At 39.6% G+C, this 25663-nt stretch overlaps 2 protein-coding genes across 13 annotated transcripts in view; both read left to right on the top strand.

Moving 5' to 3' along the window:
* Nucleotides 1–14487, top strand: part of ubr3 (ubiquitin protein ligase E3 component n-recognin 3) — a 41414-nt gene extending 26927 nt beyond the window's left edge. For both annotated transcript variants that reach the window (XM_071474306.1, XM_071474299.1), the window contains 10 exons: nt 176–261; nt 3631–3736; nt 6023–6123; nt 7237–7361; nt 9999–10106; nt 10347–10472; nt 10620–10799; nt 11500–11709; nt 11870–12009; nt 12507–14487. In XM_071474306.1, the coding sequence (XP_071330407.1) occupies nt 176–261; nt 3631–3736; nt 6023–6123; nt 7237–7361; nt 9999–10106; nt 10347–10472; nt 10620–10799; nt 11500–11709; nt 11870–12009; nt 12507–12624 (1300 nt within the window). In that variant the 3' untranslated portion in view covers nt 12625–14487. The remainder of the gene's footprint in view (nt 1–175; nt 262–3630; nt 3737–6022; nt 6124–7236; nt 7362–9998; nt 10107–10346; nt 10473–10619; nt 10800–11499; nt 11710–11869; nt 12010–12506) is intronic.
* Nucleotides 14488–15331: 844 nt separating this feature from the next.
* Nucleotides 15332–25663, top strand: part of myo3b (myosin IIIB) — a 65102-nt gene continuing 54770 nt past the window's right edge. For 3 of the 11 annotated variants that reach the window (XM_071474317.1, XM_071474378.1, XM_071474341.1), the window contains exons 1-9: nt 15501–15658; nt 15798–15834; nt 17326–17377; nt 21498–21681; nt 22375–22395; nt 23031–23165; nt 23775–23879; nt 24141–24240; nt 24898–24974. In XM_071474317.1, coding sequence (XP_071330418.1) covers nt 15644–15658; nt 15798–15834; nt 17326–17377; nt 21498–21681; nt 22375–22395; nt 23031–23165; nt 23775–23879; nt 24141–24240; nt 24898–24974 — 726 coding nt within the window. In that variant the 5' untranslated portion in view covers nt 15501–15643. The other 8 variants (XM_071474351.1, XM_071474324.1, XM_071474387.1 and 5 more) reach the window with 8 other exon arrangements.

Below are 25663 nucleotides of genomic sequence, written 5' to 3' on the forward strand. Positions count from 1 at the left end.
TGAAAATCCTTTCGACATGGCCTGCTATGCAGGGTCGGTGATTACTTTTGGGAGTAGTTTTCCTTTAAAAGGTTATGCTTGACAGTTGTAGGGTTGATATGTTTATATGTGTGTAGAGTGTGTTTTTTTTATATGTGTACATGCCTCTAATAATGCTCTGGCTCTTTCTCCTCAGGACCAACCTGGAATTGGAGCTTGTGCATCGGGGAGGAAACCTCTGTTGTGGAGGAGCCAGTGCAGCTGCCAAACGCTCATGTCTCAGTAAGTACTTAACCCCCAGACCTCCTCATCTTTTATATAATTTATAATTTCTATTCTAGATCCAATTCCAAGTCAACTAATATACAGTATGTTGAGTCTGATGTTTTATGTCAGTTGGAATGCCTTTGGCCTAATATTATTTCTCCTGTGATCATCAAGTTGAATTTTGAATTTTTTATTTGAATACAAATTAAAACAACATTTTACATAACAATTTATGTGTTTAAACACTTTTGTAGTCACACCTCCTTGCAGAACATGCAACATTAGGATTAACAGCATCCAGTACTGACAGTAGTTTCATTTGAGAAATGAAATTACAAAAGAAAAACATTTAGTAGACCAAGTGACCGATTCCATTTTCATATATGTCTTGTCTATAATATAGAAAATATAATATAGAACATGTGGGTGCAAAATAAGAGCTTGCCCATTTCTAACCATGCACTGTCTCTGGGTTTTCAGTGACCTGAAGCATTTTCACTGATTATTTGAAAAAAAAAAAAAAAAACATTTTGTTGTTGTAAAATGGTGGTTTACTATGTTTTAATGCAGGTGGCTTGAGATCAAACCCAAGCTTCCATGTTACAGCAGTGAACCATTTAAAGAAAAAAAGGGGAAACTAACGGGTGATTAGCAATGGCGGGTAAGGACAGATGCTGTTGCAGGTGAGCTGTTGGAGGCAGTCAGGGTAAATGAAGCAGATAAATGGGTCAAGAGTTGTTGTAGTTGATTGTGTCACAACTGACAAGGACATGTGTCTAGGTGAGGATGAAAGCCGTGATCTTAGTTGAACCTTAAAAAAAAAAGCTGGACATCAACCACTACCAACATTTATTATATGATGACAAAATCTATAGTTTTAATTAACCGTTATTTGTGGATAAAGGTACAGGATAGCACAATATATAACATATATATGAAGGAGTTAGAGTGATGGTTGTTGTTCAGACTATTTGTTAAATTATTCTGTCAAGTTGTGCTGCAGTGAAGTGGCTTGTCATCCTTGAGTGGCTGAAGAGAGATTTCACACCAGAGGTTTGCCATTTTTGAGCTACATTAACCATGTAGCCGTGCTGACAGCCAAATTTACTCAGTGCATTACTGTTCGTTCTTCTTAGGGAAATGGGTCTGAAAGAAAACGGCAGACGTGTGCTAACTGTGAGAGTCCATGGGGTTCCTAAGCCGGTTCCCCAGTAGGCACTTGTTCTCTTCAACTGATGAGGATATGATGGACCACAGAGGCAAGCTGCCTGCAGTTCCCTTGAAATGGGCTAAATCGACTCTAGAGAGTCCAGCCTCCGAATAGCATGTCCTTGGTTTAGTTAACTGGAAATATTTGAATTAATCTTGTGGACTGTGTGGCTGCTACCGTACAGGGAGTTTAATGGCAAATCACATTGACCTCAGCTATGCAGAATTGCAGTATTTGGTGAGTGTTGACAGCTGTATTTGGGGTTTTTGACACCCCTCATTTTTTGTGTGTCTGGTGTGATTTTTTTTTTACATGTATACACCTGCAGGATCATACACACCAAGATGATGTTTGTAGTTGTCAAATGTTTGCCATGAAAAGTGAGCATACAGCGAGATGATCATCAAAACTTCTACTGTGAAGAAGGCCTATTTTCTAGACAGTGTATTGGTAACAAAATGTACATCTACTTAATGAAGATGTTGGTAACACAGTGTTTTTACAGTCTTTAATCACAACAGTTGATCATCATGCACTGTGACATGGGAAACGGATTAGGATCAGGAAACTGATTAATACGTTAGACCAAAGAGAGAACTGCTTCCATGTAGGCAGGTTCAGTCATGTGGATCAGACCGAGTAAAGAGTCGTTAGCAGTGTCGGCTTTCAGAAACCAGGCAAATAGTCCTCAGAGCAGCCACTCGCTTTTGAAGCTCTATGTTGTGGACTCATCTCACAGTAGAGGACAGATAAACTTCTCTGGCACACAGGACACACCCCATTACCATAGAAATGCTTCTTTTCTTTCACTGTCTCCTATTTTCTTTAGTGCCCCAGTGTTTTACAGTTATCTTGGTGGTGTAGGAAGCAGAATAATGTGCTTCATTGTTAGAGTTTCTCAGAGCAGACAAACCTTTTAGGAAGTATTTTCACCATACAAGATACTCGTCCCAACTAAACTGAAAGTATCTCAGAAGAAAACAGGCTGTTTCACTTAAAATTTTCTTGAGATGACAGACACCTGGTCAGATCTTGGACCTGAAGCTTGAATTCAGTCTCTTCCATCTGTATATATTTTGGATTTTTATGACAGTAGCAGGAAATTAGGGCCCTTATTTTATTCACCTTCTTCTATTTCTCATTTACCTTTCTCCCTCCCTTTACTTGCCTCTCTCAGGTTAATTCCTTGTAAGAGATAAGGGGTTGTGAGGGAAGAGAGGAAACAAGCCACAGAGAAGACAAATTGGATGCAACAGACGAGTGGCGCAGACGCTTTGCTTTCTTAATGCTGTATCTATGTTAGCCTGTGGAGGGCAGTGTTGCTCTGCGTATTGATAGTTCACACACAAGTCAAATTGCAGAGCTGATTATTGGAGGCACTTTGCTGCATTACAGTATCATAATTCCCTGTAAAACAAAATCAAATATGATTAGTGTTGCTCATTGGAGAAGGTTTAGGTTGTACAGTAGGTTGTTACATTCACCTAAAGATAAGAGTAAATGGAACAGATTGGTTTAGTGGCACTGGTTCCAAATATGGTTCATATATGATTTAAATCTGTTGCTCTTATGCTATTTGAATTTCTGGCTTTAAGGTGACTTGGATCAAGTTCACAGTTAGTAAAAGTAGGTTGATTTATTTCTGGACCAATAAGAGAGACAGGCATTTTTCCACTTTGAAATATAGTACTATAACATCTAAAAGGAGTAGTAGAGCTTTTTGCCTTTCACACATGTTGGGGTTAGCTGTAATGTCATAAAATTTGGTACTTGTAACACGTTTAAAAAAAAAAAAAAAAAAAAAAAAGTCTTTAGAAGCTTTGAACTGTCCTGCTTTTAAAAGCTGGTGTGTACACGAGAGATGGCTTGTGTGCAGGGTTTCTCTCTTCATGTTCCATTAGTTTCACAACTAACAGGTGTGACCTGACCAAATACTTGCTCGAGGCTATCAAGCGCTACCATGCATCCATCTGGCCCGGCCTGGTTTTATTCGAGCCAGACCATTAGCCTGCTGTTGGTTCAAGTCAACTGCTTTTATCATTTGATCTACACTGGCTGCTGGTGGCGTGTGACAATGGACACTGAGATAAACAGACACTTTGCTGGTTTTGTTCCTGTGAGGGCTTGTTGGAACATAACAATGATGTGTTTTGTCCCCCCCCCCCTCCTTTCAGATCAGCTGTTCCATGTGCTGGCCATGCACATGCGTCTGTACAGCATCGATTCAGCCTACAACCCCTGGTCTAAGCTGACTCAGATCACACAAAGCAGAGAAGCAGAGTGAGTGACTTTCTCTCCTAAGTACCTTTGCAAACAGTAAATCTATAAATCTGTTCATACGCTGCACATACCCCCCAGTCTCTACTTTTCCTCCCACTTTTCCTCCCTCTCTTAAACATGCAATCAAAGCACCACTTTGTCCTCTCCTTAAATGCCACCATTTCCTCCTGCCCCCAACAGCTTTTCCTCCACACAAAGACAAGCTAAAAACAGAAAAGGGAACATGCGTGGTTTCCATAGATACCAATAATTGCTGCATCTGGCAAATTACCGGGCACTCCACAGAGAGCAAAACGACCCTGTCAAATTCACTGTGCTGAGAACAACTGCACCACACCAACACCACACCAGCACGCCATCTCAGCTCCCAGCTGTCCACCTAGCTTCGACAGAAACCTGCATTTAACAAAATACAAAAGACATAGTTTCTACCTCACACATGCTGTCTTTTTCCTTCTTGAATCACTACTATACGTCAGAACATGCTGTTTTATGTGCAGATGGGTTTTGGTTGTCAGTTGTAGTTGCAGCACTTAACAATACAAGATGAGCTTTGACAACCTTTCTTCCCTGTTAGCACTGTAAGACAGCTTTTAGACCTGTTACTACTAAAGTGCTCATAGCTATACAGTATCCTCAAAGGAGCCATTTGCTGTTTAAAAATACTTTGTCAGGGTTTCAGGAGGGACCACTGTCATTGACACCCTTAGGCAGTCAACCTGATCTAGCCTAGTTAAATAGGACAGAGAGAGATATTTCTACATAGATGCAAAACATTGCCCTGGTCTTTTTTTTATTAGATAAACCGTGGAGGAATGTATGAAGATTTTATCCTGTGCGAGTATAGTTTGTATGCAGTGGTCTTAGCAGGGTTGAACGCTCTGTCCTCTGAGGCTTTCCTCTGATGCACAGTAGAATTAACTGGTGAGTGCTCTGGTAATGGAAGGTATTATTCTTTAAGTGCAGTTCCTCGCATTCAAAACCCCTGAGGCCTTTCAAGAGGAGAGCGGAGATTGGAACCTCACTGAATTGTCAACAGAATAGAAGACATTTAAATGGAGATGGCACACAATATGAATATGTAACTAGGGCTGAAGGAAGTTGGTCTGCAAATACAAGGATCGATGTATTTGTTAAGCAAATTTAAAACTATATGCACAGCAAGACCTTTGCTCTCATACCTTTTTCAAACATGCAAAATGTAACAGTGCTGTCTTGATCGAGCTGTTAAAGTTATCGGTTTTTAACATTCAGACATGAAGGACTCTTACATTATTATTATTCAGAGATGACAGCAGATTTATGGAGAGAGTCACAAATCTCGCGTAATATTTGACACCTGCCGCAAGAGGAAGCATAGAGAAGGACAGAAAACAGCAATCCTAAAAATTTTATTATGGTGGCAGGGAAGAGGAGTGTTTTTCCATGCACTCACAAGTTGCATCAACCTTTGATTTTAAAATGTGTTCTGTGGTTGAAGCCTTTAATGAGGGGTGCTCACCTCTGCAACTTACAGACATTGTCTCATCATTTGAGTTATAAGATAGCAATTCTACCTAACACACTGAATGACACCTGAACGAAGCTCCCATGCATTAGCTCCAATGCTGTATGTAAAGCATTTATCTGGATTTTCATTTATTCATCAGCTGGCATGAATGAAAACTGTAAATAAAATGTGAGGGTCTTTTTAACAGGTTGACTTTGTCGCACAATAATGATTTTTATAAACTCATCTGATCAAAGAGTCTCCTCTTTCAACTCATTCTTTTACAGTGTTTCCTCTTTTATAAAACGGTTCTTCTTTTACTACAGTGTTGATAGGAGGAGGAAAAAGACACATTACATTTTTTTCTGTGCATGTTTAATCTTGTATTGCTCTGGTTTTTACATTTATTTGATGGCATTCAATTCAGACCTGGGCCATGCTAAAAAGTGTCAGAAATGTTACTATGTCTGACATAGTAAGGTTGCTATTATGACATTTACTAAAAAATATGGGGGCGCTTATTCAGACATTAAACCAACATGTTAAACTTCTATCACATTAACATGATGGAATTTTGCTTTAATGTAATGCATATATAAAAGCAGTATGGCCAATATTTATAATGGATTTGTAATCTCAATTAAAGGGAACACCTTTATTTGTACTATTTACATGAGCATATACATCGTAGTTGGCAAATTAATAAATGTTTCTTGTAATTTCTTTTTTTCCATCACAATAGCTCTTTGACAGAACCTTCTGATTAATGAAAACTCCATCTTTTGCCTGTTTTGCAGTAGCTTTGATGAAGAGAGACCTGAGGTACCCATGCTGTTTCGAGATGTCCCATCACTCCTGATTATCTTTGTGTTAACGATGCCACAGCCTCTGCGAAAAGGTACAGTGTCTCTGTGTGCATCATGACACTGCACAAGAGCAGGAAGTTGCTCAGTGGCTGCTCCACAAGGGCAATCCCATTATCAGTCATAATCAGGGCTGAGTGCAGGAAAGAAGCATTTCACATCTCTTATCTATGCTCCTGTTGCTGCTATTTGGCTGTGAGGATCAGAGAGACACGACCCTGGTGATGGGAGGGCGGCACCTCCTTCGTGTGCCCTTCATCTATGGCTAGTCTGTGGAGGGGGTGCAGAGGACCACCTAAAGACCTTGCACACCACCCTGCAGTTACGTTTAATGGGAGAAGTGTGGCAGCAGGCAGATAATCTCGCTGATGACTGAATTTGTTTGACCACTGGCAGGGACAGTTGAGACTTTTGGACAATGGTAAAGATACATTTATTGCAAAGAGTAGCTTTTGATTGAAACAATCAACATTATAGTTAGATATTGTTTGAACTTTCATGAATCGTGGATTGTTAGTTTGTCAGATTTTTCTCAAGGGTTGTGGTCCTTAATTCTTTGTGGTGCATCATTGATTCATCATTAATTTAATCATTGTAATCACTGACTTTATTTTATTTACTTTTTAGTACAACAGTATAAGAGAGGCACATAAATGAAGCAGTAATGGACCTAGTTAATATGCACAAAGCATAATAAATGGGGTTAAGAAACCAATGTCTGCAAACAGATTTTATTTTAAGAGAAATAGAAAGGGAGACACATGATTGGTCAATGAAGGGTCCTTTGCACCTGATGGTTAAGAAGGATGGCCTCCTTTTTGAATTCTGTTGTTAAGTTGTATGTACTGACACTTGTCACAGTGACCAGGACAGCCCTTTGCTGTGGAAAAACAAATAGCACTTTGTTGTTCTTTTCAGCACCAATCTTAAACATCTTTCAGATCACATTTTCCACCTGAAATGCTTTGCTAATTATCCTGCACACTGCTCAGCCAGGCTCTCCATACAGAACTGAGGAACCAAATACAATGCTGCTGTGAATATCTGCCAACCTCCCTCAACTAGATTTTTTTTTCTTTTAATCTTTGTAATCTTTTTTAAATTTAAAATAACACATGCTCACAGTATCACCATCTCCTCCTGCGTAGAACACTTTTCCTGTGTGGTGAAGATGCTGTACAACCTGCAGTTCACCCAGGCTCTGGCTGCACTGTCAACCAAGTTCAGCCCAGAGGAGAGGCAGGCCTGGAGCACATCTGGAGCACTCAAGAAGGTAAAAGTGAAATCACATTACAATAATAATGACAGGCACATGCTTATTTCACCTACTCTATATTTTCTAGTATCAAGCATAGGCCTTTTTTTCCTTTCCTTTTGTCCCTGCTCTGCAATGCTCAGAGGCTTTAATGTTGTAAATGGGGCCAACTGAGGTTGTGAAATCTCTGACAGTAGTGTAATTTAATTTGTAAGTTCATTACTTAATTTGGTTTAATAATTATTCTATTTATTCTATTGGGACTGTTCTTATTTCTGGGTTTTTACTTATTTCTCGTTGTTGCTGATTTTGTTGGTTTTCCTTTGCTTCTTGCATGAATGTCCCTCATGGGCCTCTGTAGTCAATGCATATCTGTGTACTGTGAATCATGATGTTAAACTTGAAGTAACACTGTCTAGTTCTTTGTAAACAAACAAAAGTTACGTTTACATTCAGTGTCTTAAAGATTTGAACTCTGCATTGTTTACATCCAGGTTTACTCACTAGCACTCTTCTGCTTTGTCTTGATTGAGACACCGCTGCATTTCTTTGAGCATAACCACTACCTATTGATGAGTGGAAATGTGTGAAGCACATTACCTAGGTGTGTGCATATGGTGTGCATGCATGAGGCAAACAAAACCTGGACCCACTCATTAAATAACCATTCCATAGTACTACTAGAGGTCTAAAACCTAATACTAACCTAAACCTGATCTAACTAATTAAGCTTGAATAGAAATTGGTTCCCAAAAAGATGCTTATAGTATACAGATAATGGCCCAGCAATTCTGACAACATAAAACCTTTAAGTGTTTCTGAAATACTATTACTATTTCTGCTCTTAGTGCAGTTTCAGTCCTACCACGGAATATTTTCAAAGGGTGTTAAATGTCTACTTGTGTCTACTGCTTGTTGAACCAGTCGTTTCTTCTGATTGTACAATAGAACCACAGTAGGTCCACAACCACAGTAGATCATTGTATATGAGTATTGAGATTAATTAAGCCCTTTCCGATTTCATTTATGTGCCTTCCACAGTCGACAGAATCGATCTTCATTATCTGGAAAAGTGTGATTGCTGGAGAGTGTTGCATTAATTGGCAATCTATCTTCAGTCTATTAAATCTGTATGAGTGAGTTGCTGGCTTGAATGTCAAAAGACAAATAGCTGAAACCTTCCCCCTTTAGGGTGTTCCAGCCATAATGGAGTCCTGGATCAGTATCTTCCTACTACACTGTCATGATCACTATTGCAGGAATTCACAAGGTGCCATTAAAATGGATTTTAAATCCACAATGAGAAAAACATTCATATTTGGTAGAACTCCATTGTAATTAAATTGAGGTTGTTTAAAAAAGATGCAGTCTGAGCAAAGATCAGAGCATAGAGGAAGGAAATCCATGGAGCTGAAATTCCTCCCCTATAAATCTGACAAAGGACAGCAGCCAAGATAAGACTGCTGTTTTATATTCTACCACCTTCAGCTTGATAAATGCTTGCAGCTTTTCCTCTTTATAAAATACTAGCTAAACCAGCTGAATTTTTATCAGAACACACATTCAGTAATGTCTGTACCTCTTGTCAGATGTTATATTGTATGGAAAGAATTACTGTCCTCTACTTATTCTGCATAAGTCATTATATTCTACAGTGAATGAGGACTAGGAAGACATGTGAAGCATTCTGATCTGAATTATATACGTATATTTACATATTTTTTTATGTGTTTTTGTCATTGGTTAAGGGTCATTAGATTGTCTGTGACAGGTCAAAGATGATGCTGAATAAGTGAGTGGAGAAACATAATAAATGTAGATGTTTCCATACAGAGTATGAGGTGTCTTCACACAGGCCTTCACAGTTTGTCTGTTAGATTTTGGACCACCATGTTAGACAGCACCCTTCCACCATCGTCAAAACACCAAGTGAGGAAGTGTGTTTTGGAAGATTGGTGTTCATCCTCAAGTCGACAACCACTTCCTTAATGTCATCTCAAACCTCTGATTGATGGTTTGTTTTACCAACCTGGGGGACAGGTGTCAATGTGCACAACACCAGACCTGGAAGAAAACAAACAAACTAATAGAAAACATTGGAAATATGACCACTTATTCAGAGGTTACACTGAAGCTGTTCTGGTGACTAGTGGTGGCCTAAAGCACACTGGTGTTTTTTTTCTTTAATTTGTCACCCATCTATCCCTCGATGCAGCGACCAATTTAGGATGTTTCACTGTTGTCTCCGAGTTTTGTGATAGCTCTTTTTTAACAATTAGATTATTTATTTGTTAATTCTAGTAGCAAATCTGCACTTCACTTCCAGGACAAAGGTACCCACTTGATTTTGCCAATTTAGACTGTTCTCCTATCAATAGATGATATTTACCGTAGATGGCTTTTTAAGACTACACATAGATGAGCTTTGGGAGGGACTGCAACAATATAGAAAAATAATTTTTATAGCCAGCCAAAAACTAGTTTTGGTAAATGTTCACCCCTCATTTCACCTGAAAGTGGGACTAAATACATTGAAGCTTCTGTCTGTCGACCTCCAGAGAAGATTATAGACTATGTTCATAGTCTACGGCCATTTGATGTTCGATTAAATTTTGTCAATATTATAAAATTCAGTTTTTTGATTTTCTGCTACAGAATGCTGCAAATGCTGAGAAGTCTTTTGAAGCGCTGCTCAGTCATGTTATCAGTGAGCTCTCGAAGGACAAGACTGTCTACAAGGTGAACATTGAAGAAACATCAATGGTGAGACACTAAAATGACTGTTTTAGCACTTCAGACCATAACTGCCTGCAGGACGTGTCCTCAGCCTTTTTTTTTTTCCTCTGCTCTTTTTCATTTTCTGTTAAACCATGAGATGGCCATTACCTTGAGAGACAGTGATCTAATATCTCTGCTAATCTCCAGGGGAGATATACATCACAGTATTATCAGCGAGCTGTTGGCTGTTTATTGATCAAGTGTTGCTGTTGTTTCCCTCTCCAGCTGAGCTCCAGTGTGTGGTCCCCACAGTCTATTGAGTTTAGCCTCCAGCAGTTCTGCCTGCCCTTCCTTCGCCTCTCCTGCCTCCTGCAGCATCACCTCTATGGAGACAACCTAACTGGCTGCTTGGTATGTTATAACGTAAATGTCATTTCGACCTCCTTACACTACCCTACCCATGTATCCACATTGGACTTGCATTAAGTTAGACGTGAGTTTGACATCCTGTTAAACAGAGTGAACTCACCAGCTGTTGTCTTGTTTGTGTGTTCTCAGGAGGAGGAGGAGTTCTCGTCCTTGGCTGTGTGTTTGGGGCTCTTACCCTCGGCCCCTCAGCCTTCCAACACCGTGCACAGTGCCTCATGTCTGGAGTGGGCGGTCAGCGCCTTTGACTTGGTGACACAGTGGTGTGCTGAGGTTACAGGGCTCTCTCAGATGCAGGCTGAGCAATCACTGGTACGTGTGTGAATCTCAGTCAATATATAAACTCTGCACAGTCATACAAAACATTTAAGGTTCTTAAAACACAAAAATCAATTAACACTTAAGAAAATATCAGCATATTGTCAAATGAGAAGTAGATTTTTTTTAATGGCCTTGGACTTTCACTCTCTCAGCACTGTAAAAATGCAAAGCACATTTTTTGAACTTGACGTCCTGTGAATGATTTATGTAACCAAACTGCTATCGACACTTTGAATTTAGCTCCGGCCTTGATTGACAAGGTCCTTAGCTGTTGCTGTCTGACTGTCTCTGAGAAGAGTGACTGCACTACTAACCATGTGTCCTATACCCTCATCATTCAGTACTGCCGTAATCTTGGATGTTACACATGATTTGGTTCAAACTTGAGTGTCTTGCATGTAAATTTATATTGAATCCTTAACATAGGGCATTATTTATTACATCTTATAGGTGAACAAAGAAGAAGTCAGGTAGATTTTTCACTGGTAGATTTATTCAGTGTAGGCTGACAACAAGACAGGTTTTTCTCCCTCAGCTTATTCAAAAAAGTGAAAACACGGACGCCCACTCAGTTGTATATTTTAGGGCTTTTGTTAGAGTTTCAGGACAGAATCTATAAATGACTGTAGAGCATAGTAAAGCTGTGGCCTGAATGACTTTTGAAAACTTGTGTCTTTCTTCTCCTCTGAAGACCTTGCTTGTCCAGGATCCTCAGTGGGCGGCCCCCCGCCTTCTGCAGCTACCTGACAACTACAATATCATCTTCCAGTACTATCACAGGAAGGCCTGCACTGCCTGCAAAAAGGTGCCAAAAGACCCTGCACTCTGCCTTGTTTGTGGCGCCTTCGTCTGTCTGAAAGGCGTGTGTTGCAAACAGCAGGGTATCTGTGAATGTGTTTTGGTAAGTTTTTTTTTTTTTTTTTTTTTTTTTAAGTGCTTCAAAAGCAGGGCTATGTTGTTATTACTGTGTATGTAAATTAATGATTTTACACACCCACACAGCTCTTTGACAGTGTTATGGTCAGTTTTTGCAAAGGTTAATTGTTGCTTGTCATTCGTAGCACTCCCAACATTGTGGTGCAGCTACAGGCATCTTTCTACTGATAAATGCCTCAGTCATCATCATCATCCGTGGACATCGTTTCTGCCTGTGGGGTTCAGTTTACCTTGATGCCCATGGAGAGGAGGACCGCGATTTACGGTACAAAACATCACAGGCAGCCATGAACAACACAATATTGTGCAATGAGCTTTATACAGTTAAAATGTTTTACTACTCCTATGCTCTGTCCCAATTCCATTATATGTACTTATGTACACAGTATGTATCTAAACTAACTGTCATATGTGTACTGTCAGGTTTCAAACAGTTCGTTTTGAATTGTTGCTCTTAATTAAGCTTCACAAAGAGAGCAAAATTTCGGAATTTGTAATTTGTTTTCCCAGTTGTGAGCAGCTCCTCCAGTTTCTTTGTGCAGTGCGTTGTTGGACATTGACATGCAACAGCACACTTAGAAATTGTGTTTTTAGTCTGCATGCTGACATATCTGAGTAGATTTAAGTTTTCAAGTACAAACACACAACATACTCAAAACCTTCTTAGTATTTGGTATGAATTTGGGACACAGCTTTAAATAATTGTTGCTGCGTTGAAAAACCCATCTCTCACTATTGTTTTCCCCTCTGCACTTTCTCCAGCCGCGGCAAGCCTCTCTTCTTATGTGAAGAGAGGTATCGAGTGTTGGAGCAACAGTGGGTTTCACACACCTTTGATCACATCAATAAGCGTTGGGGGCCTCACTATAATGGACTCTAAGATCTTCCAAAGTCCACTGAAAACAGCAACCCGTGACGGAGAACAATTTTTTTTTCTGGCTTATGTGTCTGCCTCGATCAAAATATTTGGGAACTCTTAACGTGATAAACACAAACATCCGGTAAGGGTTTTGCTGCCACAGCCTTGGTTTATGTGAAGTTTGGTGTACAATCATGCCTAAAGATTAACACGTGTGTGTGTTTAAGTGATTTATTGTGTGGTTTTCAACAGGGAAAAACAGAATTCGGTAAGATCAAAATAAAAAGCACAACTTTGCCCAGAATTTAAATTGGTTTGGAACAGGCTTTTGAAGCCTGTGATATATTTATTTGGGTTGAAAAATATATATCAAGTGCTGAATGTCCCTGCAAAGTTTGATTACTTTTTGCACCATTTATGATGATATTAATGCATATCCCTTTTATTTATCAAAATGTGCTCTGCTGTGCTGGCATGAGTTTCAACTCCTGATGAGTGTAGCAATGTTATTGCAATGTGCACTCATTGTCTGCTGACATGTGATGGTAGGCAGGACAAGTCCACCCATCAACACACTAGAGTTTTTTTGCAAACAAGCAAAGGCTCTTTTTATGGGTCTAGTTGCAATCCATCCTCAGGAATTTTTTTTTGTTTTTGCTGTTTTCAAATACGTTTTAGATATTTAAATAAATGCTGCTGCTCATTGTTCAAGTAAGTAATTTTAACTTTTGTGAAGATTTTTTTTTCTAAGGTTGTGCTTTGAGTTTACAGTAGATGGCTGGGAATGTTGACTCAAACTCACTTTAATGTTTAAGGAGGTATGCGGTCACCTCATTATGTTCACTACAGTTCTTGTAGTCCTGCCCTATCTGCGCTTTTTTTCTTTCTGGTTGGTTCTGAAAAATTAACTCAAATGCCAACTCAAAGACAGCTAAAATTATAACTGGTCTAAGATTCACTGTTGCTGCTCCACAAAAAAAAAAACGTGACGTCAAACACGCAGAACTTAAGTAGCATAATTTTAAAGGAATGTCATTGCACAGATTTGGTGTCCTGCTGCACTGGCAAAGCTGAGCACCACATGAGAGCTGAAATATTATATTGGTTCTGTCCGAGTATTTTTCACAAGATATGAAACCCAATGAAATGTAAGTTGCTTTTGAGAAAAAAATGCCAATACTCTTCATCTTTCTGTGCTGTCAATTTTTTTTTTTCCTTTTTGCTTTTGATTGTTGAGTCAAAACTGCAGTACAGAGCATTTATTGTGATGACTATCCCTTACTCATGCATCATCTAGTTGTGATTTATAGTTGCATTCCAACATTACAAGATTATCAGATTTGAGTATCTGTTATACACTGTGCATGACATCCTTTAAGCCACCATTATTTAAGTGTCTTAGCTACTTAATTTTCTGGTTATCGTCTTTTTTTTTTTTCTGAAAGAGAGGAAATTTATCCAGCCGTGCCTGCAAGATTAATGTTAATTTTTTCTGAGTGATAAACAGCATATCGCTGATATCCCAGATGTCTGGTTTTGAAATGCTGGGCCACATCGTGCTGCATCAAGAAATATTAAAGGAACAAGCTAACACTTGAAAAAACCTCCTCTTGAATTCATGCATGCTGCTTTTCTGTTTACTTAGTTTCTCCTCTCTTTGTTATTTTGCATTACCCACTTTGTAAATGACCGCAACCAAATAGCCAATGAGTAATGGGTGTAAATTGTAACTGAAAGCTCTTGTGTGTTCTCCTGTATGAATGAAGAGAGAATACAGTATATTACTGTAGGTGCTGACTCAAACTTTCTGAGTTTGACCAGAAAGTGTGACTTGGACATTTAATGCAAAATGTAACATATGTGAATAAAATACAAACACACTGATTTGTGGCCTTTTTTTCTTTTGCCAGATTTGATCAGTCTGTGTGTGAACTGTCATTGAGATTACATTTTCCTGTCTAGTAATCTGTACTGTATTGGTCCTGTCTCCTCTCAAGATACGACACTCAATGTCTTTGCTGCTTTTGCAAAAGAAAACTCAATAACCTTCACATTTACCTTTCTCTGGAATCTGAACAGTAGATAACGCTACAATTTTGTATCTACACTACCATTAAGAGTCATTTGTAGCAGGTGTAATTGATGTCAAGAAACCTGACTGACAAAGAGGATTTTATGACACTATTGATTCGTCTCCATAAAGCTGAAATGTTACTTTATATAATGGCCTTTTCTCCAGTCTAACAACCACTGACTCGGGTTGTAGTGGCCGAATGTGGCTGTTAGGATACAGACGTCCATCTCAAACTGTGCTCACTAGGGGTCTCAGATCACTAGAGCTCAAATCTGAAGAGGGAGACACCTTCCAGAGACACATCCTGTGACCTTTTGAATGAATAATATGCCTTTACAGAAGAACACAGCTTGTGTAAAAAGTTGCAGCATATTTTCAAAACGCCACAAGCCTCATGCACCTGTACCCACTCCTGAGACCACTGAAATATCAATGTTTGTCTCCTGACAAGTGGAATAAAGGATCATCAAATTGCACACAAGTAATTTCTTTAAAATGCTGTGCAAGTTTATGTAAATAGCCTACTGCCCTTTGTCAGCCTCCCACTCTGAGAGAAATGTCATTGCCATGTGACTGAGCATTTTGTGAGTAATTGGGTTGAGACTTCATAAACAAGGGAGGCCCTCTGGGTAAGGACCAATGGCAACACAAAAGCCTCTGTTATCTGCCAATTAGACTCAATAGGAAACCGTCCTAGTGTGGACCGGCGGAGGAATTTTATCGGGGTAAAACCACCGAGACAGTCAAGTTTCACGCCGGGAGCTGCGGTGCTGCGGCGGGCATCGCTGGGTGTCACCTCCTCCCTGTGCAGGTTGGTAAACCCAGGACATGAATAGACCATCGGAGGGTTGCGTAAAGTGTTATTGGCCAGTTAACAGCTTCCGGCCTGCAGGACAACATGCTCAGGTGTCTATACTGTGAATAATTAAAGTCCTCCACTGAGTAAAGGAGGAAATCAGTTCGCACATGTTGCTATGGACGGTAAGCTGCTCGCAGTAGTGAAGCCAATATAATAAGATTTGTGTAAAAGTGTCTCCAGCGTTCACCCATATCTCAAGAGATGGATATAAGACTGTGCAGTAATCAGCTGATGTCTGAAACGGTTTCCCCTGTTTTGCAGATTTTAGGGATGGAAACACTGAGGCAGCAAAGTCAAGGTAGGACTCATGTTTCCTCGTCTTTATACTCGCAGAAAACACGCACTGTCAGATTGTCAGGATATTCTTAACTTTTTTTAATTACTGTGACGTTTTGAAAAGTGGTGTTGATAATTGCTAGTATACAGCTGTGGTAAGCAATTCCCTGTTTGCAGCAACATCAGCAAATTCTCATTGGAAACTTTACTGAAAAGAGAAGTAATGTATAAAATGGTGAGAATGCATCCAAATCACACAGATACAGGAGCATTACCAGTGACAGGCCCAAGAGGTTTATAGGTTGAGCATAAATATTTTATAACATTAAAAAAAAAACAACCTTTCTGCTGTGTCCCATAGTTCTGCAAAAGCTCCAGTAAGATATCATTTCTGTGGGTGATTTTATGCCAGTGAATGACATAAAAGTACATTATTTACGGTCCAATTTTGGCCTCAACATCTGATCTTGTACACAAAATGTAAACAGCTTTATCCAAATAGTTAATATACAAGCACAGTAAGACTCAAAATATTGTATGTGTTAATCAGTAAATTTTAATAACGGCTGCATTTCCCAATAAAATGGTCCTGATCAAAACATGCTGTCAATCAGGAAGTGATTGTCACCAGTCTGCAGTGTCATTCTGTCAATATGACATAAACAGAAAAAAGAGAAAAATGTGCGTTTGATGTAGAAATCAGTATCTGGAATGATGCAGAGTCGAAATTACTTTTTAAAAACAATTTTTATTTATTCAATATGACGTATTATCTTAAATGCACAAATATTTAAGTCTCGAGTCTGACTTAACACCACAGTGATTCACAGAACGCAAATAGTAGTTACTCTGTTTTGTATCAACCACAAAGTTTTATTTAACATTTCTGTAAACTAATATTTCAGATGGTCCGTATATGACAAAGAAGGAAGGGAATAGCTTTCTTTCGTTCTTTTTCTTTCACTTCTGCCGTTCTGTGCTTTGAGGCTCCTAAAACAATCATAAAATAATGAAACCGATATAATAACAGTTACACTTGTCACTTTTGTCAGAATGAACAGTTTCATGAGAGACATGCAATGCAACTCTCAGAATATGACTCAGATTGACCTTAATCATCTTCAACCTTTATTTGTTGTGTGTTTACACAAACAGAAACACTGCTCTGCATCACATCCCGGTCACTGCTGAAACAGCTGTGATTGTTGTGATTAGATGGGAGAGATTACTTTATGACTATGGTTCATGTTTTTACAGAGATTCCTTTGATGATGCTGTTGTCTTTTTGTTAATGAGCCTAATTATCAATGGTGCAGGTGCACTGCTAAGATTACAAGCGTCTAAGTTTGAAAAATGTGTTTGTTTCTGGTCGTGTGAGGCTTTGGTCAGCCAGGGTGAGAACAAGGGCACAGGGCCTTAGGCCTGACTCGTGGCTACTTGAGGTTTACTGCAAAGCCTCTTCATATCCCCTTAAAAGGGATTATAGTTCAGAGTTTTTTTTTTCTCTCCACAGACTTACCAAAGGGTTTACCAAGTGGAGTTCCCAAAAGGCTTTACCAGAGAGGGTGGGATTGTGTGTGTTTGATGGAAGCAGAAAATTAGATTACTCACTTTTACTTTGCACTGTTTCTGGTGACAAAGATGGCCCCTGTGCTGCAGCTGGTCACATCATCTAAAGCGTTTACCACCTCCAACCATTTCTGAACCTTGGCATTGTGTACATGCAGCGAAAATGCAGCAAACGCTGGGAGCATATTATTTAGCTGAAGAAGCATCTTCATTTAGTAGTATCACACATAGACATACACATACCTCAGCTTTTATACAAATTCAAAGCAAAGTCATTTTTATGTGCAAAAAAAAAAAAAACTACTTGATAGAGCCACAGAGAAGCACTGAGCAGCATTTTGAACACCAGCTCCAATGTCTCCTTTTCAGGCATGCTGCCAGAGTTTGGTAAACAAAGGGTAACCTGAGCATTGCCATCTAGGACCAGTGGTGTCCTGTTCTAAAGCAGGACTTGTGTGTCCGCTGTCCATTTTAAAGAGCAGCATTTGGTTTTTGTCTTTGTTTTGCGACAATAAGAAAGCAAATATTCTGCCCAACATCTGCTCACTTTTATATCGTCTGTTACATTAAAACAGTGGTTCACAAATTGGGGTTGGACAGAGATCACTGCAAAAAAATGACGGGACGGGAACTGAGGCTGAATGAATCTGATTCGAATGCTGTGATGCTAGCAAGGCTATCGGGTTAGCAAACACATCAGCTGAACCTCAGTCAAAAAGAAATACAGAACCCCTATCTTGCTCTGCACCTCAATGGTTACCAGTCGTTTCTGGATTGTGATCCATGAGTATCTCCTCTTCACAGGTTGCACTTGTCTGCAGATTCAAACCAGGTCAACCAAAGCTTAATAGCCCTTTTCAGGTCGCATTAATATTTTTTTGACTTGTGGAGGAGTAAAATTGGCCAGCAATTAAGAAGATTAGATAAAAGTCTGACGCATAAACCTAATTTTGTGTATATGCGTAAAAAAACCCCCCAAAAACCTGCTGTCTGGTCTCCATACTTCTATTTCAATGAAATTAAACTTTTACACTTGAAATTAGACTCCTTTTGTTGCTGGTTTCCCCACTATTGTAAAAATTAATCATTCATATGCCAAGTAGGGGGTTGGTGTGGGAAGGCACAATTTTTTTTTTTGGGGTGTCCCTTAGGGCTAGAAAAACTTTGGGAACCTTTGCTTTGACAAACATGTACGAAAATCTGAGCTCTTCTTGGAGCAAGTTCTGCAGATATTAAAGTTCTTTCCAGCCGGTGTGACTGTCTTCAACTATATTAGATCCCTGGGGCTTTGAACTCATGGCAACATAAACATCCAGCACTGTGGTTTCTCAGGTGGAAGAATGTCTTGTTTTTAGTTACTGTCACTCAGCATTTACGTTCTGTTATGTAGATGTGGACAACTTGTTAAAAAGTAGCCAGATCAATGAGTATAATGAGTGTGAACAGTGGAGTTCCCTGCACAGTTCTGGGCATTTGACTTTCTAGACGAATCCTCAGCTCAATCCTTTTGCCACAACGTACCAACTGCAACAGCAGCTGCAGAAATGCTTCCTATGTTATTGTCACCGGCATTCAACAGACTAAATTGTCAGACGAAGTGGCAACAGCCTAATGTATGAAGAACATTATGTTCAGAGGGGAGACAAGCAGAAATCATGTGACCTAGCAACTATCACCTGCTTCCTGGTAACCTGTGTGCAACCTGAGATGCTTCATATCAGCCACCATTATGAGTGGATACATCTGCCACTTGAATATTTAACACTGCTGCAGATCAGGTTGCAGATTACTAGTGAATTATTAATCTCCAGAGATTAGCGTGAATTAGTCTGGTGCATCTCGGTGCGAGGGAGAGAAAGAAACGCTTTCACAGAAACAGGTATGTATGATGATTTATGGCTTTATGATCTGAGCTTTATTGATCTTTAACCACTAGTTTGAATATTGAATAGATGCAATTGAGTAAATGACCACATTACTTATTTGTATATGCAGGTTGCATGTTGCAGACTGTCACTGTGAAGTATATGAAGTAAATGGTTTGGTTTTTTTGATGACTGATGATGAAACTGTGGACTAGAGTATTTGTGCTGTGGCTGCCTAAAATATTGCTGCGGTGATGTTAAGTCTGATGTTAACTCGGTTTGCACTTTTGCCTTAAAAGCTTGTACTTTTTTAAAGCTCTTGCAGAACGAGTTAGTTGTAATAGTAGACATTAGCCACTAAGATGTATTGTTCATTTAACTATATGTCTTGAAACAATGATCACCCTCCTGTGGGCCTGCAGCTGCACATGTGACGTAAACCTTTATTTGTAAGTTGCAGGAAAATGTTGATATTGTAGAGCAGGTATCTGGTGCTGCCTGTCATTACAGACTAAAAGCCGCCGGAGAGAAATATGAGCCGTCTGTTACAAAAGTTGGTGAAGGTACCGTGGCAACAAGTGACTGGTGATGTGTTCAATGCACTGTGTAGACACATGTTACAAAGCTACAAAGCAGAACAACAGTTATAAATGGCAATAACAGTAAACGGGTTTGGATCTTGTTGATTACTAAGGCAGGCAATGATGGATAAATCACTGACAGTTTAAGATGGGCGATTAACTTCAGAGCAATCATTGATGGATTATTAGACTAAAGATGAAACCGGACTTGTATGTGAGTGATTCGGCCTTGTATGTTAGTATTTAAATGTGTGATGTGTATGAGACTGTATAATTCCATCAAGTGTTTGGCTAGTGCTATCACATGCTGCTCCTTGAGGGACACGATGAAGGATATCGGTTGTATCTCAGTGCTGCATGTTTGAGCGTCTCCACAGAATAGTGGTATATCCATCTAATATCAGCCTGCATGCACAAGAATTCATAAATCTGTCCTCACATGTGAGTTGCCACATCTCCTGAGGATTAAACATCGGTCAATGTTCCTCACATCAATCTCCTGTTCTCCTCCAAAAAAAAAAAAAAAAAAACTTCTCCTTCCATTCTTCAGGGTCATTCAACCTCTGTGATGCATAACACGTTCATGACAAGTGGAGCAGTCGCGAGACTGTACACAAACATTCCTCTCCATCATGTTTATCTGGAATATGTGTCATTTCCAAAAATAGGGATGCATGTATCCCACCATGGCAATGTCATCTCCTAATGCATCATTTTTGTCTGTTTCAGCTGTTTTGACACTTAATGCTTTGCATCATTGGTCTTATATGTTGTATTTGGTCACAGAAACATCACTTGTAGACCTAAAGGATGATTAATGTTGGCCTTCTGCGTCGCTGTTGATCGTCAGTCTTTATAACCGTGTCATAGGCTGAAGACATTTTATGAAACACTTTACGTAATCATCATTTCTCATGACTGTTTCTGTGGAGCCGTGGTGCCAGTTCACTGCTCATCCAGGACGGCACTTGTCAAGCTAATCTCTGTCCAATCCGATTGATCTCGAGGAGATTGCACTTCTTAGTGGGCAGTGACAAGGTCCCCGTGGAGAGAGCTAATTCAGTGTCTGCGTGTGAAATGCCACTTGTTGCCAGTCCTCTTGAGGAAGGAATTGCTGTTGCTACTGGTGTTGTTATATTATGATCACTAGAGACTCCTTAGTTGTAATTTTTCTCAGCCTTGATGAGTCAGAAGAAAATAACACTTGCCATGTAAGTAGAGTAATGCCATCTCCACCTACAGCTGTCTGCTTTGTTTTTGCTTTGATTTCTCCTGCTGTAAACCTGTTAAGTGTCTCCCTTGACGGTTATAGTCTTTTCACTGAGCTGAACAAGAAGGCCTTTGGGAACAAATGTACCTCTGTGCGCAGCCCATACATTTTAATTACCTGCTTCTCTGTGGTTTTAACTGTAAGACAATGTGTTTTTCTGTCTTGCTGTGAGAGTGTAAAAGTCTGTCTGCTCTGTTGTGAGGATTGACTCTTTATTCACAACATTTTTTTTTTTTTTTGTAGGACAAACTATGAAGCATTAGAAAGCGATTTACATCCCCCATAGTTTATATAAACCTTATAATCACAACAAAAGTATTTATAAGCAAATTTTTTTTTTTATTTTGTCATGGTCTGAGATCTGAAAACACTGTTGATCTGGGATTGTGTTATCTTCCAGAAGGTCACTGTATGGACTGTATCCCTACAAGTCCAGCATGATAGGCCTGGAGAGCCTGGGCGATCCATCAGGTAACTGGGATATAGTGGAGACCATCGGTAAGGGAACATATGGCAAAGTCTACAGAGTGACCAACAAGAACGATGGAAGTGAGGCAGCAGTGAAAGTGTTGGACCCGATCAATGTAAGTCAGATAAAAGCTTGTTTATTGCCTAAACTTTTGCAGAATTCAAAACCACTGTGGCCTCTGTACGTCATTGTACTTTCAGTTGCCTGCTGGCTATATAAACGATTACAGGTTTTGTTATAGTATCTGTCAAGGCTAACTTATTTATATGCAGAAATATACTGTACAGTAAATATACTGTCTCATCTTTTCAACAGCATAATAACCATCACCTAAAGCTGTTTGAACTAACTGTAGTGGGAGAGAAGCTGACTGAATGGATCATTTAGAAGCAGCTAGGACGTCTTTATATAGTGTGTTAATTTAAAGTAGTGCTCTTAAGTTAATATAATCTGCCAGAGCATCCAGACATTCGCACAGTTACTTGAAGCAATGGTTGCCTACCTTTTTGGCTTGAAGCCCCTTAAAGTGAAACTGTGACTACTTGCGACCCATCATGAACGGTTGCATGGGTTATATCCAAAAGAAATAAAGTGAGGACAGATTTTTTTTCCCCCTCCTGTTTTTATCCAGTTACCCTAACCCTTACAGCTTATTTATTCTTAGTAGTGGAGAGGGAGAGCCCCACAACCATTCATTTTAACAGTTTTTTTCATGACTACAAGAACTCTTAATATTGTTACAGAAGGGAAAAAATGGCAAAGACTAAAACCTTTGTGTTTTTCTTTGTAACTCCATGACTTGTCTCAGCATTCAAGCCATTCAAACAGAGTAAGTTGCTGGTACTTTTTCCTCCTCTCCATCTTGATGCAGTTGTACTTGCTCCAGTGATATATATCAACGTCCCCCCCTTTTCATTTATTTCCTGTCATGTTAAGTCTAACACACCCTTTCCAGAAAGTGTAGCTTCTGAATTGGCTGTATCCTCGCTGTATATCTGTTCATTTGTCTGAGTGATAAGGGCGCTGCAGACTCTGCATTGGCACCATATTGTGCCAGTGAAACTTGGTCTGGGGTGTGCCTGTGATTGTGTCAATGGAATAATCCCCATCCTGGCAGTGCTATCTACCATGATGCTCCCCTGATGCCCATGAAGATGAAGCGGCCTCCGCTCCCATCCCTCTCCCTGATTAGACTGCTGACACTCAGACATCCAGGAAGAGAAATTCAGCCTCTCTAACTGTAGCTCTTCTCCCCCTCTGAGATTTACTTTGATAGAAAAGTGCTTCCAGAAATAGTTTAGCACCCTGGCCCATCCCTTCCTTTTATCTTTAGGAGTCCAATTTAAGGTAACTTATTACGTGGTTTTTGTTACATATCAGTGTATTTTTCTCTTCACGTTTAAACAGATACCTGTTTTGCAATTCTGTATTCCAATTTAGCTTGTTTTCTGTTGCTGTTTAAAGGATGTGGATGAGGAGATAGAGGCAGAATACAACATATTGAGGTCCCTGTCCAACCATCCTAATGTGGTTAAATTTTACGGCATGTTCTACAAGTCAGACAACCTATCAGGTGGACAGCTGTGGCTGGTACTGGAGGTGAGCTCTTCATAATGTTTTTTATTCCTGCAAGTTCACAGAGCTAGGTCTGCGCTGCAGTTTGTACAAAGTGATGCTTAATGAAACTGGCTATGTCTACGGGAGCTATGTGACACCCAGCAAGATTGCAGCTAGAAGAGAAATGGCGGGACAGAGGAAGACTGCTAGCTGATGTGTGTTGCCCAGGTTTCAAAATATTCAAAAAATTAGCTTTGTAAAGGTCTTATGAGAAATAGAATGCATTAACACGTTATTAGGGCTCAAGAATACACACAATTTGTTTTGGTGAGAAACAATGTCACAGTGAAAACAGTGAAACAGTGAATGTCACGTAAGTGCTAGAGTTTGCTGACGTGACTCCACAGGGTACCTTAAACACATAAGTCAAAATACTGAATTTTTCTGTCTGTGAGCCCAAAAATATTTAAAACTCTGAAAGTTTGGCTGCTTAAGTGAAACCATTTTAATATATATGTAGTATTGAAATATGCCGCAGCAACCTAGCTACATGAATGTTGATGCTATCAGGCTGCCAGCCCTCCCCATGAATCATAATCTAGAGTGGTGAAAGATGGACGAGTCACTGGAGTTTCTCTCTCTCCCTCCCAGCTGTGCAATGGCGGATCTGTCACAGAACTCATCAAAGGCTTGCTCATGCGAGGCCAGCGTCTGCAGGAGCCTGTTATCTCATACATCTTATACAATGCCCTCTTGGTAAGATGGCCCACTGCAAATCTGCTAATGTTAGGGAGGAGGTAGGATGCAAACATGCATCAGAGAGCGTGCTGAGGATTTATTTTCAGCAGAGAAAGTGTAGAAGGTGGTAATAATTGTCTCTGTGGGAGTTCTTTTGTGTAGTTTGTACTGCTGAACTTTTAATGCATCATATTCTAATTTATACTAATGACAAATGACTATTAATGTGACCATGATTCATGCTGAGCACCTTGTGCTTTATGTCCTCTAACTTAAAAGGGTCTCCAGCATTTGCACAACAACCGGATTATTCATCGTGACGTCAAAGGCAACAACATCCTTCTGACAACCGAAGGAGGAGTCAAACTGGTTGACTTTGGTAATGGTCTTTGGAAGAGACAGTTTAGGCAGTTCATGGATTACTAGAAAGAGAGAAATACACCAATGTCTGAGAATTATCTGTCAGCTTCATCTTTTCTCTGAAGTGTATTATTAGATAAATGAGTAGTTTTTGGTATTGAACTCATCTATGGGAAGTGTCAGCAGCACATCCCTGCAACATCGCTTGTGAAGGGGAACACAAGCACAGGATAAATCATTTAATGTGCTCCACACTTTAGTCCCTTGCTCACCATAACATCTTTTTATTTCATGGACCGTAGCCTTAACCTAAGGCTATTATTGCTCATTTAAATTGCATTATTTGATCCTTTGCATATTAAAAGAAAACTGTTATGGCAAATGACTTTGAGTCACCCCCAGGCATGTTTATGTCCTTTGTGTCATGGAGATGAAGTGGACTCATGCTGATAAAAATCTGTCCTACATAATTTGAAATGATTATAGCCCATTATTATTACTGCTTGGCATGTTGCCATACTAAATTATATGCCAGGATTTATTGATTAATTCAAACATTTAATCTCTCCTGTAAATTCTACTCTTATTCTTAGGAAATTCACTTCAATAAACATACTAATATCTAAATCTTAATTATTATAACAAGTAAATGAATGTTTGTTTGTTTTTTTTTTAGGTGTTTCAGCTCAACTGACTAGTGCACGATTGCGGAGGAACACATCAGTCGGGACTCCGTTTTGGATGGCTCCTGAGGTCAGACTCGCTCACACTTCAGTTAACACACACATGCTCATCTCTAATAATGCAGCGGTCAAACAGCACCTGTGTTTCAGAGACTAATGGAACATTTTAAATGAGCAAAGTCTGTTTTAATGTGCTAGAAGGAGAGAAAAGGAGAGGGAGAGAGCCTCAGTTATTTCTGTGTGGCTCTCCCCTGTGTCATTGTGTATTCCCCTCCACAGACTCAGCTCTTGAGGTCGCCTCAAGGTTAATAGCTGGGAGTCTGTGGCCCCTCGGCTTACTCTTTGGCAGAAATGAGGTGCAGTGATTGCACCGGTAGGGAGGGACCTCAGGGGCAATTAGAATAAACTCAGCTGTAAAATGTAGTGTCTGTTATAATTATTGACTGTGGAAAAGAGAAGCTCATACCACCGGCCACTGAACTGACCTACCTTTCGGTGTTTAAATAGTCCATAAATGTAGAGGTGTGTAACTCTGCCAGATTTTTGGCAGTGAGTAAGGGAGAGGAAAGAACATTCAGTTTTATGATCCTTTTGAACATAAATATCTTTAAATTTATACCTAATTTCACTAAGGTTATATTAATAAAATGCTTTATTTCAAATGAATTTGACTTAATGTCCAGGTAAATTCTGATACTCTGCAGGTAAAAAGTGAATAAATCTCACCTCACTGGCTCATTTCTTGATGTGCTTTGATTA

The sequence above is a fragment of the Trachinotus anak genome, unplaced genomic scaffold (assembly GCF_046630095.1).
Source record: "Trachinotus anak isolate AG129_WGS33_773 ecotype Australia unplaced genomic scaffold, CSIRO_AGI_Tana_v1 ptg000001l, whole genome shotgun sequence".
NCBI lineage: Eukaryota > Metazoa > Chordata > Actinopteri > Carangiformes > Carangidae > Trachinotus > Trachinotus anak.